The sequence below is a fragment of the Brachyhypopomus gauderio genome, unplaced genomic scaffold, assembly GCF_052324685.1.
Source record: "Brachyhypopomus gauderio isolate BG-103 unplaced genomic scaffold, BGAUD_0.2 sc757, whole genome shotgun sequence".
NCBI lineage: Eukaryota > Metazoa > Chordata > Actinopteri > Gymnotiformes > Hypopomidae > Brachyhypopomus > Brachyhypopomus gauderio.
This window is the reverse complement of record NW_027507577.1, coordinates 15,001-30,868: the sequence shown is the minus strand read 5'-3', so window position 1 is coordinate 30,868 and position 15,868 is coordinate 15,001. Positions and strand designations below refer to the sequence as shown.

The window sequence follows — 15,868 nt, the reverse complement described above, 5'->3', positions numbered from 1 at the left end:
AGTAATTCATGCAAATGTGAATGAAGAGGGCTCTCAAACTGGGAGCTGCTTACTGCGTTAATTCGAGTAAATAGCAATGAATACGAGAGCATGTGGAGATGGTTATTCATGGGTGTCTCTGTTTGGAGGGCACAGATGGGACGGCGTTCCTTCCATGCCGTGACCAGCCATGCCGCTCGGTTAACTCTTTTCTGGAGAGAGACACATCTGGGGCTGGGCGGGGGGGGGGGGGGGGGGGGGGGGGGGGGGTTTGGGGTGTTGAGGGGAGTGGGGGGGGGGGGTTGGTTGGGCGATAAATTGAAAACAGCAGACCTCAAGGTTACAACACATCAATTCTGTGAGATTGGATGGCTTGGAAGAGAAGAGAGGGAATTATAAAGCACAGGGAAAAAGGTGTGTGTGTGTGTGAGAAAGAGAGAGAGAGAGAGAGAGAGAGAGAGAGAGAACAGCTGAGCGAGAGAGGGAGGAAGGATGGGTCTGTGAGGAAGAGGGAGAAGAGAAGTGAGTGAGAGCGGAGGGGAGAGAGTGTAGGAGCGCACAGAGAGCGAGAGAGGGAGGAATATAGTGAGAGCACAGCGACCTGCAGAGACAGACAGAGTGGAGAGAGAGAGAGAGAGAAGGAGAGAGAGACAGAGGAGTGCAGCAGCCATATCGTGTTATCAGGGATTAGGTTGGGGATACAAGCGTAGCCCCTGCTCACACGGGCTCTGGATATGACCATCTTCACACAGGATGCCGAGCTGAGAGGACACACCTGCACATCAATACCATGAGGTACTTACAGACCGGTGAGAGAGACGGAGGCGGAGGGGACCCGTGCGGAGGGAGGGAGGGATGGGATGAAAGCGCCGGCTCGCAGCTGAGATCCGCGGAGCCGGAGCGAGCAAGTGGCAGAGAGTGCGGCGGAGACGGAGGAGCGGAGAGAGAGCTGAGAGTGAGATGGGAATGAGACGAGTCCAGAGGACAGGGCTGCGGTGTTCGCTCTGAAGTTGTGCTTGTCTGGAAGGTCGAAGTTCTGTGTTCTGTCAGACAAAGGTGTTGCTCTATTAGAATGATGAAATTCATTGTGTGTGATTGATCTTTGTTTAAATTATTAATTCATTGTATATATATTCATTTTCCTTTTGTTATTTGTCAGTATGCTAAATAAAGTTTTTAGAGATACAAAATGTGGATTAGAAAAGTCAATACAGAGAACAAAAGCTGTTGTTTTGCATTCTGACAGCAACAGATGTTTGTGATGGGAGTTAAAGTTCATATGTTAAATGAGCTTACATGTGATGTGTTTGGTTAAGGCATTGTGTCACATCCCAGTGTTAGTCTTCCTGTGCTTATTGCTCATATGTAGGGCGGTGTTTCCTGTTGTGCAAGTTGTGCCCTATAATAGAATCAGGAGTGGGTGAGTCCTTTGTGGACTGTGGCGCTCTCTCTCTCTCTCTCTCTCTCTCTCTCTACTCGTGAACTATTATGTTTTAGACCAAAGCGTTCCCAGCGTGATATCTCTCAGAGCTCACTGAGTGGAAAGTTCAACATAGCCAAGGTTGAGAGTGAGAAAGTGTGAGAATACAGATGAAAGAAGACTGTGTGTTTTGTCTAAAATGGTATAAGAATAAAAACTATCACACTCAAACTGTCATGAAAAACAAATATTTTTCTTATATACTTATACTATAATCGTTATGTTCTTTCATTCCATATATTACTGATAAATCAATCAATAAATCAACAAAATCTATTTATTACAATATTTAAATTATTATTATTATAATTTTTTAAATGTAAAATAATTTTTTAGTTTAATTCTCATGTCATTAATCGTACTAATTACATCGTAGGCAAAATAAACTGAATTATTTAAATGGTAAACCTGGTATAAATAAATAAATAAAATAATGTGTTAGGGATTATTACTCCATAGTTTTCAGCTTTGAGGAATTTTGTGGATTTTACACGTGTAGGCACAACACGCGTGCACACACAGATGAGTAACGTGTGCCTGGACACTGTGAGTGGCCTTGAGTGCTCCCGGCGGGGTTAACAGGTGCTTCTGGTCTTCCATCCCTGGCGCGGTTCACTCCGCCCCTGTTGTGCTCCGTCTCTTCCTCGAGCGCTCTCGGTGCGGTGCACACCACCACCATCCCTGCCCCCCGCCCACCGTCTCATCCCTGATGCTACACACACAGCTTGTAAGCCGTAGCTAAACGCTCCGTCGAGTTAATCGTAATTTCACACGCCACACATGCACATGCAGTCATGTGTGTTAGCTACTTCTGATAGCTACTTCTGTGTTAAAGTTTTATTAAGAACATTAAAAGTAAGCAGATCTTTTTCCTGTTATATGTACACATTCAGATAAATTTAATCTGAGACAGTTGATGACAAACATCTGTTGTTCGCCCTTTTTTAGGTTTAATTAGAAAAAAACGAAAGAAAGAAAACATTTAATCGTCCGTTTTATGATAAAGGCTGCTGTGAATGTGGTAGCGACATTTTAAATGGTAACAGCGTGATAGATAACCTCTTAATGGTAAAAGCTCAACACATTCTAGACAAGCTTCATCAAGCATGACTCTGAGCCAGCTGGTTATCATCACGATGACTGTTTTGGTTTGATGAGAATGTGCTGTCTACATGAGATTATATAGGGCTGTTGAACTCTCTCCCTCTCTCTCTCTCTTTCTCTCTCTCCCCCTCTATCTCATATGTATTCCAGTTGGTTTGTGCTATGTGAATTGCAGTGCGTGGGCCTGACTAAGACCTGGCTCCCTCTGGGTTTGTTCTCAAGGTTAGTAGGATGGAGGGGGATCCCATCATCTGAATAATTAATGACCAATACACGATGACGCTGCATGAAGTGGCGTTGTGTGTTTTCCCTCGATACTGCGGTGTGTGAGTGCATGTGTGTACATGTGAGTGTGTATACAGTCCATCCAAGTAATCATATTTCAGTGTGCTCACTGAATATTCTTAAGAGAGAGACAGAGAGAGAGAGAGAGAGAGAGAGAGAGAGGGAGCGAGAGAAAATGTAACCTTGGCATTTTTTGTGCAGTCCTGAAATGGGAGTTAAGGGTTTCATTAAAATCATGTTCGTCAGGGTTCATTTCACAAGCATGTAAAATCCGATTCATTTCACAAGCGTGCAGAATCCTTTTCACTTCACCTGCTCTTTCTGGGCCCGCTACATGTATGTACTTGTGCTCCCCCCTTGTGATGGAATTACATGTCAGGATTACAGGAGGGAAGGTATTTTGGGAAGATATTTCATTTTTCCAAAGTGCCGTGACTGTGTGCATAGCTGTATGCCTATAGCCAGATCTCTGATAGCCTGGAGCTTGTTGGAAAGATAGAGACTTTCTGCCTTAGTTCATTTAACTTTTTATCATACCCTCTTATGCCAGAATCAGACTGAGATACCCTGATGCAAAGTCCAGCATGTTAGAATCTGTGTTTTTTTCCAGTCTAGTCTTGCAACTCCCCCATGACATGTTCCTTAACGTTTACCAATAGGATGACAGATAGCTCACACATATAAACAATACTGAGAAGGATACTGCTGGTTCAGCTGTCAGGCAGATCAGTGGAGTAGGATTATGACTCCCAGGAAAGGGTGGGTGAATGGGTAAAGAACAGCCCATACTGTTCTTCTCATGACTCCCAGGAAAGGATGGGTGAATGGGTAAAGAACAGCCCATACTGTTCTTCTCATGACTCCCAGGAAAGGGTGGGTGAATGGATAAAGAACAGCCCATACTGTTCTTCTCATGACTCCCAGGAAAGGGTGGGTGAATGGGTAAAGAACAGCCCATACTGTTCTCCTCATGACTCCCAGGAAAGGGTGGGTGAATGGATAAAGAACAGCCCATGCTGTTCTTCTCATGACTCCCTGCAGCCTTTCTCTTCTGTATCTCTTCTGAACACATAATCTCCAGCACCTCAAACAGAACTGTAGCCTCCTTTGACAGTTACATGACCTTCATCACCAAAGACTTATGAACACGCATAACAATGTGAGCAGTGACTAATCGCCATCAAACATCTTCTGACTAAGACATGGCAAGGATTTATGTTTAATCTGACAGCGTCCATAGTGATGGTCCCGGAATGACCTTACACATGACCTTAAACGTTCACTGAATGACTGAAATTGGGGACTTTTTGTTTTGTTTGTGGAGCCCTTCAGAGAGAATGAGAACAAGAAAGTGAAGGCGAAGTGTTTAGTTAGGAGACTTCGAATGAGCTCGTATCAACAGCTACTCCTAACGACCAGGTTGAGGCACTGCAGCGGAGCATATAATGCAGAATGAAAAATTACCTGACCTTTGAACTTTGACCCTTTACCCCCTTGCAGGTGCTGTGAGGCAAAGCTGCAGGTAGAGTGAGCGGGAGCCCCGACGTTGACACCAGTGGCGGGAGGCTATTGCTGTGATGACGGGCGGGCAGACATGCCGGTGGGCGGTGCTGCTGGCCGTGGTGGTGGCGGTGGCCCACGCCTCCGTCTTCCTGTCCGGCCAGAGGTTGAAGCCTCGCTTCCATCGCGACCGTCGCAACATCCGGCCCAACATCATCCTCATCCTCACAGACGACCAGGACATCGAGCTGGGTGAGTCACATCCCGTCCGACGGATCTATCAGCTGGCTGGTGACTTTAAAATGACGCATAGGCTATCCCAACAGGGGCACTTTGATGAGAACAATTGTATGTTGTGCAGAATTTGCATCCACAGCTTCAGCTCTGAATCTGTGGTGGTGTTCAGTTGGTTTTCACTATCAGTGTCAGTTATCCTGAAGGTCCTGCTCTTGAATACCTTGTGGGTAGGGTCATGAGATCAATAGTATTGTTGCCCTGCTCTCTGAGAAGAGCCTCCCATTCTAAAGGATATTTTCACCGGGACCCAGCCTGGCACGTCAAAGACCAACCTTTAATTCCTGGGTTTTACTTCCTTCGGTTTCATTTATTACTCTAAAAACCCCGGGCTGTCCCGGGCAGACAGTTCGCCTGGGGGTATTGTAGACATGATATCCACCCTACTCCACTCTTTCTGTGTGCTGCACCTTATCCTTGTCATAACGTTCTCCATGCATCATGGAAATTTCCTCACTTCATCCATTTCACAGTGGGATTTTCAAACAACACAACACTAAAAGTGTGTCTCTCAATTACTAGCTAAATAGTCACATTCTGTTGACTATTAAATGTGAATCAAATGGAAAATTTTCAAATTTAAATATATAAATAATTAATCATATCATAACTATGTAAATGTAATTTCTATTCTCATCATTGTGAACAATAGTAATAATGTCATATATTTTGTTGTGGTGACTGTACTTCCCTGACAGGTATGGCTGCTTCCTCATTTTATGTTTGTCATTTATAGACACCAGCTGATGTATTTGGTCTAACCACACCCGCTGATTATGAATTCAGTCTAACCACACCTGCTGATTATGGATTCAGTCTAACCACACCTGCTGATTATGAATTCAGTCTAACCACACCCGCTGATTATGAATTCAGTCTAACCACACCTGCTGATTATGGATTCAGTCTAACCACACCCGCTGATTATGAATTCAGTCTAACCACACCTGCTGATTATGGATTCAGTCTAACCACACCTGCTGATTATGGATTCAGTCTAACCACACCTGCTGATTATGAATTCAGTCTAACCACACCCGCTGATTATGAATTCAGTCTAACCACACCTGCTGATTATGGATTCAGTCTAACCACACCCGCTGATTATGAATTCAGTCTAACCACACCTGCTGATTATGGATTCAGTCTAACCACACCTGCTGATTATGGATTCAGTCTAACCACACCCGCTGATTATGAATTCAGTCTAACCACACCTGCTGATTATGGATTCAGTCTAACCACACCCGCTGATTATGAATTTGGTCTAACCACACCTGCTGATTATGGATTCAGTCTAACCACACCCGCTGATTATGAATTCAGTCTAGCCACACCCGCTGATTATGTATTCAGTCTAAACACACCTGCTGATTATGTATTCAGTCTAATCACACCCGCTGATTATGAATTCAGTCTAAACACACCTGCTGATTATGTATTCAGTCTAACCACACCCGCTGATTATGTATTCAGTCTAGCCACACCCGCTGATTACACAGGTCAACAACAAAAAAAAAATTTACTGGTGCCCAAAATATTTTAATGAATTTGGGGTATTTTTGGGGTGCTGATTCTGAATATGCTATCAGTTTTGCCAGATTGGCTCAAGTTTTTGAGATTTTTGGTATCTTATTTATAGCACTTATATAGCATTAGCATATAGCATTTATAGCACAAGAAGAAGTTGTAATAACGATCCAGACACATTCTGTTACATTTGTGGTGAATATACACTGCAAAAACATAGAAGAAACATAACAGACTTCATAAAAAAGTGTATTTGGCCTATTTTGGGGTTATGCTTGGGGACCACGACAAGTCTTGGGCACCACACATAGTGTGTTTTTTTTACACATTTCACGAAAAATCTCAAAAACTTGAGCCAATCTGGAAAAACTGATGACATATTCAGAATCAGCACCCCAAAGTTACCCTAAATTCGTTGAAATATCTTTGGCCCCAAAATGCTGTTGACCTGTGTTATTTATTCAGTCTAAACACACCCGCTGATTATGAATTCAGTCTAACCACACCTGCTGATTATGGATTCAGTCTAACCACACCTGCTGATTATGGATTCAGTCTAGTCACACCTGCTGATTATGGATTCAGTCTAGTCACACCTGCTGATTATGGATTCAGTCTAAACACACCTGCTGATTATGTATTCAGTCTAAACACACCTGCTGGTTATGTATTCAGTCTAAACACACCTGCTTCTACACAGCTTTTTTTCGTAAATTCACTGCTGTGCTCTGGATTAGCTCGTCTATGGCAGTCATGAAAATAGCAGACAATGTTCCTGCCACACCCACACGTGCCTGTGCCACAATCTTTTGCTTCATTTCTGCGCTCGCACCATGCCCATGAAAACCAAGGCCCTCACCGCGAGCTTGAAATAGCGGGACGCAGAAGGAGCTGGTGCTAATTGAGGCAGCTGTGAGTGGAAGACCCAGGAACAGCAGGAGCATCAGACTGTCTAGTATGGCACTGTGTAATGAGCAGACAGTGTCATACTGCAGTCCGAACATGAACAGTGCACAAGTTCTTTTAAAGATTAGATACCGCTGTGAGGGACTGAATAAGGGCGCTCTGCTCTGTGTGTGGGAGTGTGTGGGTGGTGTGCGTGTGTGTTTGTGTGTTCGTGTGTGTGTGTGTGTGTGTTTAGGTGTGTGTGTGTCTCTCCTTGTCTAATGCCTACTGACTAATTTAGGCCAGACTCTGATATGTGACAGAAATATATCTTTAGATCTGCTAGAGCCGTGAGAGCTGATACAATTAGGGAGGAAAGTCCCTGCTGTTTTTAGTTTGGAACAGAGCGGGGCGGAGCCTAGCGTCTTCACAGGCACGTGGTTCTTCGTTGCATGGCTCTAGTGGAGCTGGGGGTGTCAAACGCTTCCATATTCTCCTCATCTCTTCTTATTTCGCATCGGACGTCTCCTCTCTTCCCTTTGTCTGCATCAAAATCTCAAATCTCGTCTGAACATCCTGACTAGTGTTCCAACACACATCCTAATGAGCATAAATAATTAGATGCAAAGGAGTTGTTTTGATCAGTAAATATGAATTTTATAGAGGTTAGAACCTATGGTGCTGTTGCAAAATTCGATTTTAAGGAGTCCATTCTGACATTTACAAGTTATGTGCAGCGGGGGTTTCATTTTCTTTTTTTCATTTCTCATTTCATATGTGTGCGTGTGTGTGTGTATGTGTGTGTGTGTGTGTGTGTGTGTGTGTGTGCGTGTGCGCGTGTGTGTGTGTGCATGTTGTTGGCCTTTCAGTATGGATTTGCGGAGGTTTGGGGATCATGTATGAAAAGGCCAAGTGAATTCAAGCTTCCTGTCTCTGCATGCATCAGTCAGTCTGGTTTGTGTGTGTGTCTTGTTAGAGAGAGATAGAGTGAGCAAGAGAGGGATAGAGAGACTGAAACAGAAAGAAAGACAAGGAGAAGAAGGTCTATCAAATTATGCTTGTTCATGGAACCACATTTTATTTTATTTTCAAATCTAATCAAACGTATTCCTCCCCTCTTTGAATTTTCTATTTCATTCCATGCAGTCATCCACAGAAAAACATCAATTTTCCATCGTTTGAAAGATCACACCCAAGTCCCTCAGACATATATCATCAACTTCTAACCCTAGCTCTTTTGGCAGGATTAACCTAGACATGTTTTCACGAGAGCTGCATGAACGGATCAGCTCATAACTTTATCCTGCCTTGTTGTGGTGCTGGTACCATAACGAGAGAGAGAGAGAGAGAGAGAGAGAGAGAGAGAGAGAGAGATCTTGCTTGATCAACAGGATAATTTGCTGAACAATCAGTGGGATTTGTTAATGACGTTACTGTAGGAGCACCGCTTGCTTCACTGGGACTCTTCTCCTGCAGTCTCTTCCCTGGCCCTCCTATTTCTCATGCTATCATTTCTCGATCTTGTCTCAGTTCTGCCTTGCTCTGTCTCATCCGCTATCTCTCTCCCTCTCTCCCCCAGGTTCCATGCAGGTGATGAACAAGACACGCCGCATCATGGAACAGGGCGGGGCACACTTCTCCAACGCCTTCGTGACCACGCCCATGTGCTGCCCGTCTCGCTCGTCCATGCTGACGGGCAAATACGCGCACAACCACAACACCTACACCAACAACGAGAACTGTTCCTCGCCCAGTTGGCAAGCACAGCACGAGCCGCGCACGTTTGGGGTCTATCTCAACAACACCGGCTACAGGACAGGTGCACCACCACCACACACACACACACACACACACACACACACACACGAGCCGCGCCCAACAACGGCAGTTACAGGACAGGTGCACCACCACCACCACCACACACACACACACACACACACACACACACACACTCACATCCACACATGCGGCCATGTATCCATTCGTACACACAGGTGTATATGTATTGCCTGCACTGACTGGCACAGATTACCTGATGCAGTGGAACTGTTCACCTAGTAAAGGAGGCAGTAAAATTCTTTGGAAGCAGCCGACATCAGATAAATGTGGAGTGAATGTAGGATCCTGCTGGAGGAATTCTGTTCTACTGGGCAGGAATATTTGGTCTGAATACTACTTTGAACGGACGTGACATGATTAATATTCATAGTAAAATGTGGTCGTGCGATCAATACTGACATGTGGTACAGAGCATCCGGGTATCCAGGGCTTTGTGTTCTGAAACTAGACGCCGGGTAAGGAAAACACTAAGTGGATTTCCAGTCATGAACTAAAATATACAAAACAAAAACAACAACATCATAATAATCAAAATATTATTATTATTATAAATATATGTATATCATGTAAGTCAACCATGCTCTTTACAGGTGAATTTGGTCCCAGTCCTGGGAGGGCTGTGTCACATTTTCCACTGTTACTGATAACACTGATAAAACCTTTGAATGTGTTCTCATGCGCTTCAGACCAGTATGTTGTGTGAGTCCAGCGGGGAGGTTCTGTGGTGCTGACCGTGTCGTTGTGGTAACAGCGGGCCGTAGTAGGAGCTGGTGTCTCAGCAGTGAGTGGAAGACCCAGGAACAGCAGGAGCATCAGACTGTCTAGTATGGCACTGTGTAATGAGCAGACAGTGTCATACTGCAGTCCGAACATGAACAGTGCACAAGTTCTTTTAAAGATTAGATACCGCTGTGAGGGACTGAATAAGGGCGCTCTGCTCTGTGTGTGTGTGTGTGTGTTTGTGTGTGTGTGTGTGTGTGTGTGTGTGTGTGTACGTGTCTCCATGTCTAATGCCTACTGACTAATTTAGCCAGACTCTGATATGTGACAGAATTATATCTTTAGATCTGAGCTGTGAGACACTGATTAGTGAATTAGGGAGGAAAGTCCCTGCTGTTTTTACTTTGGACCAGAGAGGGGTGGAGTCTAGCGTCTTCAGGTGCACTTACACACACACACACACACACACATTTTTCAAACCGTACATGCTCTCTCAGATATAATCACTGCTACATTATTCTGCACAAAATACACACGTAACCAGCATGAACACAAGCAGGAGTGATTACACACACAGGGGTGAGTATCAGCTGAACTACAGGGGTTGAGTTGTTTTGGTCTTGCCGCGTGAGTGATGATGTCGTGATATACAGGAACACATTTTTCATGCAGCTCCTTTTCTTTCATTCTGGCTGAATTGATTTTGCCCCCTAAGTGCTGTTATATCATAGTAAACAGACGTGTGGTGACCTTTTCAAACGCACTTATTGGAGACTCTGTCTGACAGGTACTGCAGTCTCAGACACTGTCAGAAACACACTTTGAGCACACTTGCCTGCTGACAAACTGCTCTTAAAGACAATTTGTATCAGATTAGTTTTTTTCAGTGTCTGTGAACACTTCCCGGAAAAGGCATGACATGCAACAGAGACACACACTCACACACACCTGGCAGTGAGTCAGCTCTTAGTAGCTAGAGTAATCCATTAGAATGCACTTTCTTTAGGAGAGATGGACTTAGCACATTTAGACAGGAAAGCACTGACATCCTACCTAATGTCATCTCTGCAATATCAACATCATCGAATCATCTCTCTAATCCACCCAGAGAGCTTTGTCCTCTTTGTTTGCGTGCGTGTGTGTATTGACCTCGTTGTATGCGTGCGTTTGTGTGTGTGTGTGTGTGTGTGTGTGTGTGTTGACCATCTGTATTTTACATAGTTGCATTGTCTCAAGCCTAAAACCTAAAGATTGACTGAAGTGCTGGAAATGTCTGTAGTGACGCTGCAGATTTTGCCGTGTTCTCGTTGTGATGAGTCATGATTGTGGCCACATGGAGGTGCGTTTGGGAGTCCAGGTTATTGGAATCAGTGAAGTCAATCTGGATCTATATCTGAATGGTTGTTAATGGCCCCCAGCTGTTCCATTAGCTGAGTGATGTGACAGAGCTCGATTTGCTGAGTCAGACTTAATGCTGCGTATCTAGAAGAAGGAGAAATATCTTATGGCAATAATTCTACAACTCAGAGACAGGATCATTAAGGTCTTGCTCACTGACCTTATGTGACCTAATGTGTGTGTGTGTGTGTGTGTGTGTGTGTGTGTGTGTGTGTGCAGCATTCTTCGGGAAGTATCTCAATGAGTATAATGGCAGCTATGTTCCCCCCGGCTGGAGAGAGTGGGTGGGCATGGTGAAGAACTCACGCTTCTACAACTACACCATCTGCAGGAACGGCGTCCGTGAGAAGCATGGCTATAACTACCCACAGGTGTGTGTGTGTGTGTGTGTGTGTGTGTGTGTGTGTGTGTGTGTGTGTGTGTGTGTGTGTGTGTGTGTGTGTGTGTCTGCACTCACTGCATATGTGTGCTCACCAGCTCTTAATTCTTTTGGAGATTATCTGTTTACATAGTGGAGTATATTAGACCCACTTTGGTTATAAACTATATATAAACTGTATATACACTATATTGCTAAAAGTGGTAGAGGATATGAGAGTGGCTGGTGTGTCAGTGGAGGACACTCAGGACAGGGCCAGATGGAGGAGTTTGATCCGCTGTGGCGACCCCTAAACGGGAATTGCCGAAAGAAGAAGAAGAACTATATTGCCAAAAGTATTCGCTCACCTTTCTTGACTCACATATGAACTTAAGTGACATCCCATTCCTAATCCATAGGGTTCAATATGACGTTGGTCCACCCTTTGCAGCTAGAACAACTTCAATTCTTCTGGGAAGGCTGTCCACAAGGTTTAGGAGTGTATTTATGGGGAGTTTTGACCATTCTTCCAGAAGCGCATTTGAGAGGTCACATACTGGTGTTGGACAAGAAGGCCTGGCTCTCAGTCTCCGCTCTATTTCATCCCAAAGGTGTTCTATTTGGTTGAGATCAGGAGTCTGTGCAGGCCAGTCAAGTTCATCCACACCAGACTCTGCATCCATATCTTTATGGATCTTGCTTTGTGCACTGGTGTACAGCCATGTTGGAAGAGGAAGGGGCCAGCACCAAACTGGTCCCACAAAGTTGGGAGCATCGAATTGTCCAAAATGTCTTGGTATGCTGAAGCATTCAGAGTTCTTTTCACTGGAACTAAGGGGCCAAGCCCAGCTCCTGAAAAACAACCCTAAACCATAATCCTCCCTCCACCAAACTTTATACTTGGCACAATGCAGTCAGACAAGTACTGTTCTCATCCATCAGATTGCCAGATGGAGAAGCGTGATTCATCACTCCAGAGATCGTATCTCCTCTGCTCTACAGTCTAGTGGCGGTGTGTTTTAGACCACTGCATCCGATGCTTTGAATTGCACTTGGTGATGTATGGCTTGGATGCAGCTGCTCGACCATGGAAACCCATTCCATGAAGCTCTCTGCGCACTGTTCTTGAGCTAATCTGAAGGCCACATGAAGTTTGGATGTCTGTAGTGACTGACTGTGCAGAAAGTTGGTGACCTCGTCGCACTGTGAAGTTTACGTGGCCTCCCACTTTGTGGCGGAGTTGCTTTAGTTCCCAAACACTTCCATTTTCTTTTAATACAGCTGACAGGTGACTGTGGAAATTTCATGACTGGATTTGTTGCTCCTGAGAGCGATCCATTCTTTCACAAATGTTTGTAAAAACAGTCTGCATGCCTAGGTCATTTGGATGGGTGACCGAAAAATTTTGGCAATATAGTGTGTGTGTGTGTGTGTGTGTGTGTGTGTGTGGGATATCTATTTTGTATAAATATGTAAGAAAATATATCAGTTGTATTGAGATCTGCTAATAAGGACAAGAAAAAAATATGTAATATGTGGATTATTTCTTTGCTTTAGAGCTGTTCCGTTTCCTTCTTTGTGTATGTGTGTATCTTTCCTAGTCATTTCCTAGTCTTTGTCTGAAGCACATCTCTGTTGTGTGCCCTGCCATCTCACACAGGACTACCTGACAGACCTCATAACCAATGACAGCATCAGTTACTTCCGTATGTCCAAGAAGATGTACCCTCATAGGCCAGTGATGATGGTGATCAGTCACGCCGCTCCCCATGGCCCAGAGGACGCGGCCCCCCAGTACACCACCGCATTCCCCAACGCATCCCAACACATGTGAGTTCCTCACTCATAGTTCCGTTGTGTTGTTGAATTCTGCTTGGTTTGTGTGTTAGTCACTGTGGTCTAGCTACAGGACGGCTGTTTCAGTTGGGCGTATACAAGACAGCACACACACTCGCACAAACTAATAGATGAGAATCCGTGTAATGACATCAAACAGCTGTTGGGGATGTACAGTTTCTTCTGTCCACTGTCCAGGATAATCCACATGAGAGCACTTACAGGCGCTTAGAGCACACTGCAGCATCGCCACCACAGCCACACTCACTGGCCCCATTTCTCCTGACCTACATGCCAGATTTCTGCTTTACTAACAGATTGGCCCTCTCTCTCTCTCTCTATCTCTCTCTCTCTCTCGCTCCATCTCTCTCTCTCTGTGCCTTTCTGTCTCTCTCTCTCCCCTTCTCTCTCTCTCTCTCTCTCTCTCTCTCTCTCTCTCTCTCACTCTGTCTCTCTCTGTGCCTTTCTGTCTCTCTCCCCCCCCTTCTCTCTCTCTCTCTCTCTCTCTCTCTCTCTCTCTCTCTCTCGCTCTCTCTCTCTCTCCCCTTCTCTCTCTCTCTCTATCCCCCCTCACATATACATTAGTTTCATTCATGCTTCGTTTTTATTTCTTTTGTCTCTCTGCACACACATGCATCTTGCATCTTGTATTTTTGCAGACACCCCCCCCCCCACACACACACAAACACACACACCTGTTACTGCTGTTGTTTTGCACTGAGCAGATTCGCTCTCCCCCCCCTCTACAGTGTTCCCTCTCCCCCAACACGCACAACGCACATTCACATTCCTGCATTTACTCTCCACACTACATCACGTTCACCGTTACAGGAATGGTGTATAAGGTATATGTAAATATTTTAAAAACCAACATATGAATATGCATGAATATGTGCATATGTGTGTAGGAGATCCCGGGGCTGGATTCGTTCTCTTTGTGGGTGTCGCGGTCTGTCTTTATGAAGTAGAAACGGAGACCAATATGAATCTCGTGACACGGTGTCCAAGTCTAAGGCCAGATGGAGCAGTCAGAACCGACGTGAGAGCGGATCGCTGCGTCATTAAAGAAGGACCAGGATGTGGGGAGGCACACGCTCGTCTTCTGTTGGAGAAGCACAAAGACGTGTGAATTCTAAAGCACATGATAAGCTGCTGGGACTTTAATGCCGTTTGAAGAGGCGACGGTGAAGTGTTTTAATGGATGCTTCAAAAGAACAGTGTGTGTGTGTGTGTGTGTGTGTGTGTGTGTGTGTGTGTGTGTGTGTGTGTGTGTGTGTGCGTGCGTGCGTGCGTTGTATATTTTTTAGGCTGCTTTACACTAATAGGCTTTTTTAAGTTCGTCACAGAAAAGAGACGCTTGTTACAATCTGTTTCTTCACTGTTTGTCAGAAATATCTATTAACCTACCAAAGTGCCAACTGTGTTGTCATGTTCCAGCGTATGTGTGGGCCTGTGTGAAGGTTTATTTCTCTTATCTATTCTCTCCATCACACCCACAAACTGCCTTATTCTCCACGTTGCGATTTCTCTCAGTCTGGTGCGGGTCGTCCACAGCACTTCAAACTCTCCCGATTGTCCTCAGCTCACTGGTACTCAGGTCTGTTTGAGACCACGCGTCTCTCTCTTCCCCTGCACTGTTTTGTAATACTTTTCTGGATGTGCTGTGAAGCTTCCCATCGTCCTGTTACAGCGTAACCACAGGCTCTCCATGAGAAGCTGGACCCCCTGATGAACTTCCACCAGTACAGTTATTCTTGCAATTTGCTCCGTCACGCTATACAGCATCCCCCTCTGCTTGACCCCAAACCTGCTCCCCTGCCTTCTCTAATGGATCTCCCACTGGGGGTAAAATTCTCCCTCTGAACCCCCTTCTCCACTTTGGTGTTTTGACCCTGTGTATGGGTTTGATTAACCGCTCTCTGCTCCTGGATTGGCTCCTGGATTAGAGTGTTATGAGGGGATAGAGGTTAGCCTGCTAGCGTCAGCTCCTTTTACACAGTACTCCCACGGTGCTCACCGCCTCCTCCTCTCCGCCCCTCCTCCCCTCTCTCCGGTGCTGTGGAGAGGACGGAGGGAGGAGTGGAGCTGTGAGATGCCAAGATCAAACCTCAGGTCTCTCCCCACACTCACATATTTCTTCTTTACAAGAGAGAAAGGGTCTTACAGGAACCAGAGCTGAGGTGAAGAGTGAGACAGAGAGAGGGAGAGGCAGAGACACAGAGATGGAGAGACACGGAAGGAAAGGGAGGGAGGGGGGGAGCGATTGAAAGAGAGGGAGAGGAAGAGACCTGAAGGGATTAAAAGGGTTATGTGTAGACCACTAAAATAGATGAGGACTAGAGAACAGAGGGAAAATGGAGTGATAAAGGCAAAGTTAAATAGAACTTTCACTGAACTCTTTCACTGAGAGAGAGAGGTTATTTTATTCTCTGACCTAGAGCAATAGTATGACAGATGAGAGAGCGTGGGCATCTGTGAGTGTGTTAGGGTGAGAGGGAGTCTGGCACTTTGATGAGATTTGGTTTAGTCAAAGTGGAGTAAACAAAAGCAGACCAAACAGACGGTGTGTGTGTGTGTGTGTCAGTGTTCACGGTGATCTCTCCACACTGCAGCCCAGTGTGATGGCTATTAAGTGTACCTGAGTGTTTTTAACTGAGAGA

At 45.2% G+C, this 15,868-nt stretch overlaps 1 protein-coding gene across 1 annotated transcript in view; it reads left to right on the top strand.

Annotated features, from left to right (window-relative positions):
* The first annotated feature begins 503 nt into the window (after nucleotides 1-503).
* Nucleotides 504-15,868, top strand: part of LOC143507926 (extracellular sulfatase Sulf-2-like) — a 30,233-nt gene continuing 14,868 nt past the window's right edge. The window contains 5 exon segments of the mRNA XM_076996625.1: nucleotides 504-774; nucleotides 4,349-4,600; nucleotides 8,637-8,876; nucleotides 11,234-11,385; nucleotides 13,033-13,202. Of these exon segments, the coding sequence (XP_076852740.1) occupies nucleotides 4,426-4,600; nucleotides 8,637-8,876; nucleotides 11,234-11,385; nucleotides 13,033-13,202 (737 nt within the window). The 5' untranslated portion in view covers nucleotides 504-774; nucleotides 4,349-4,425.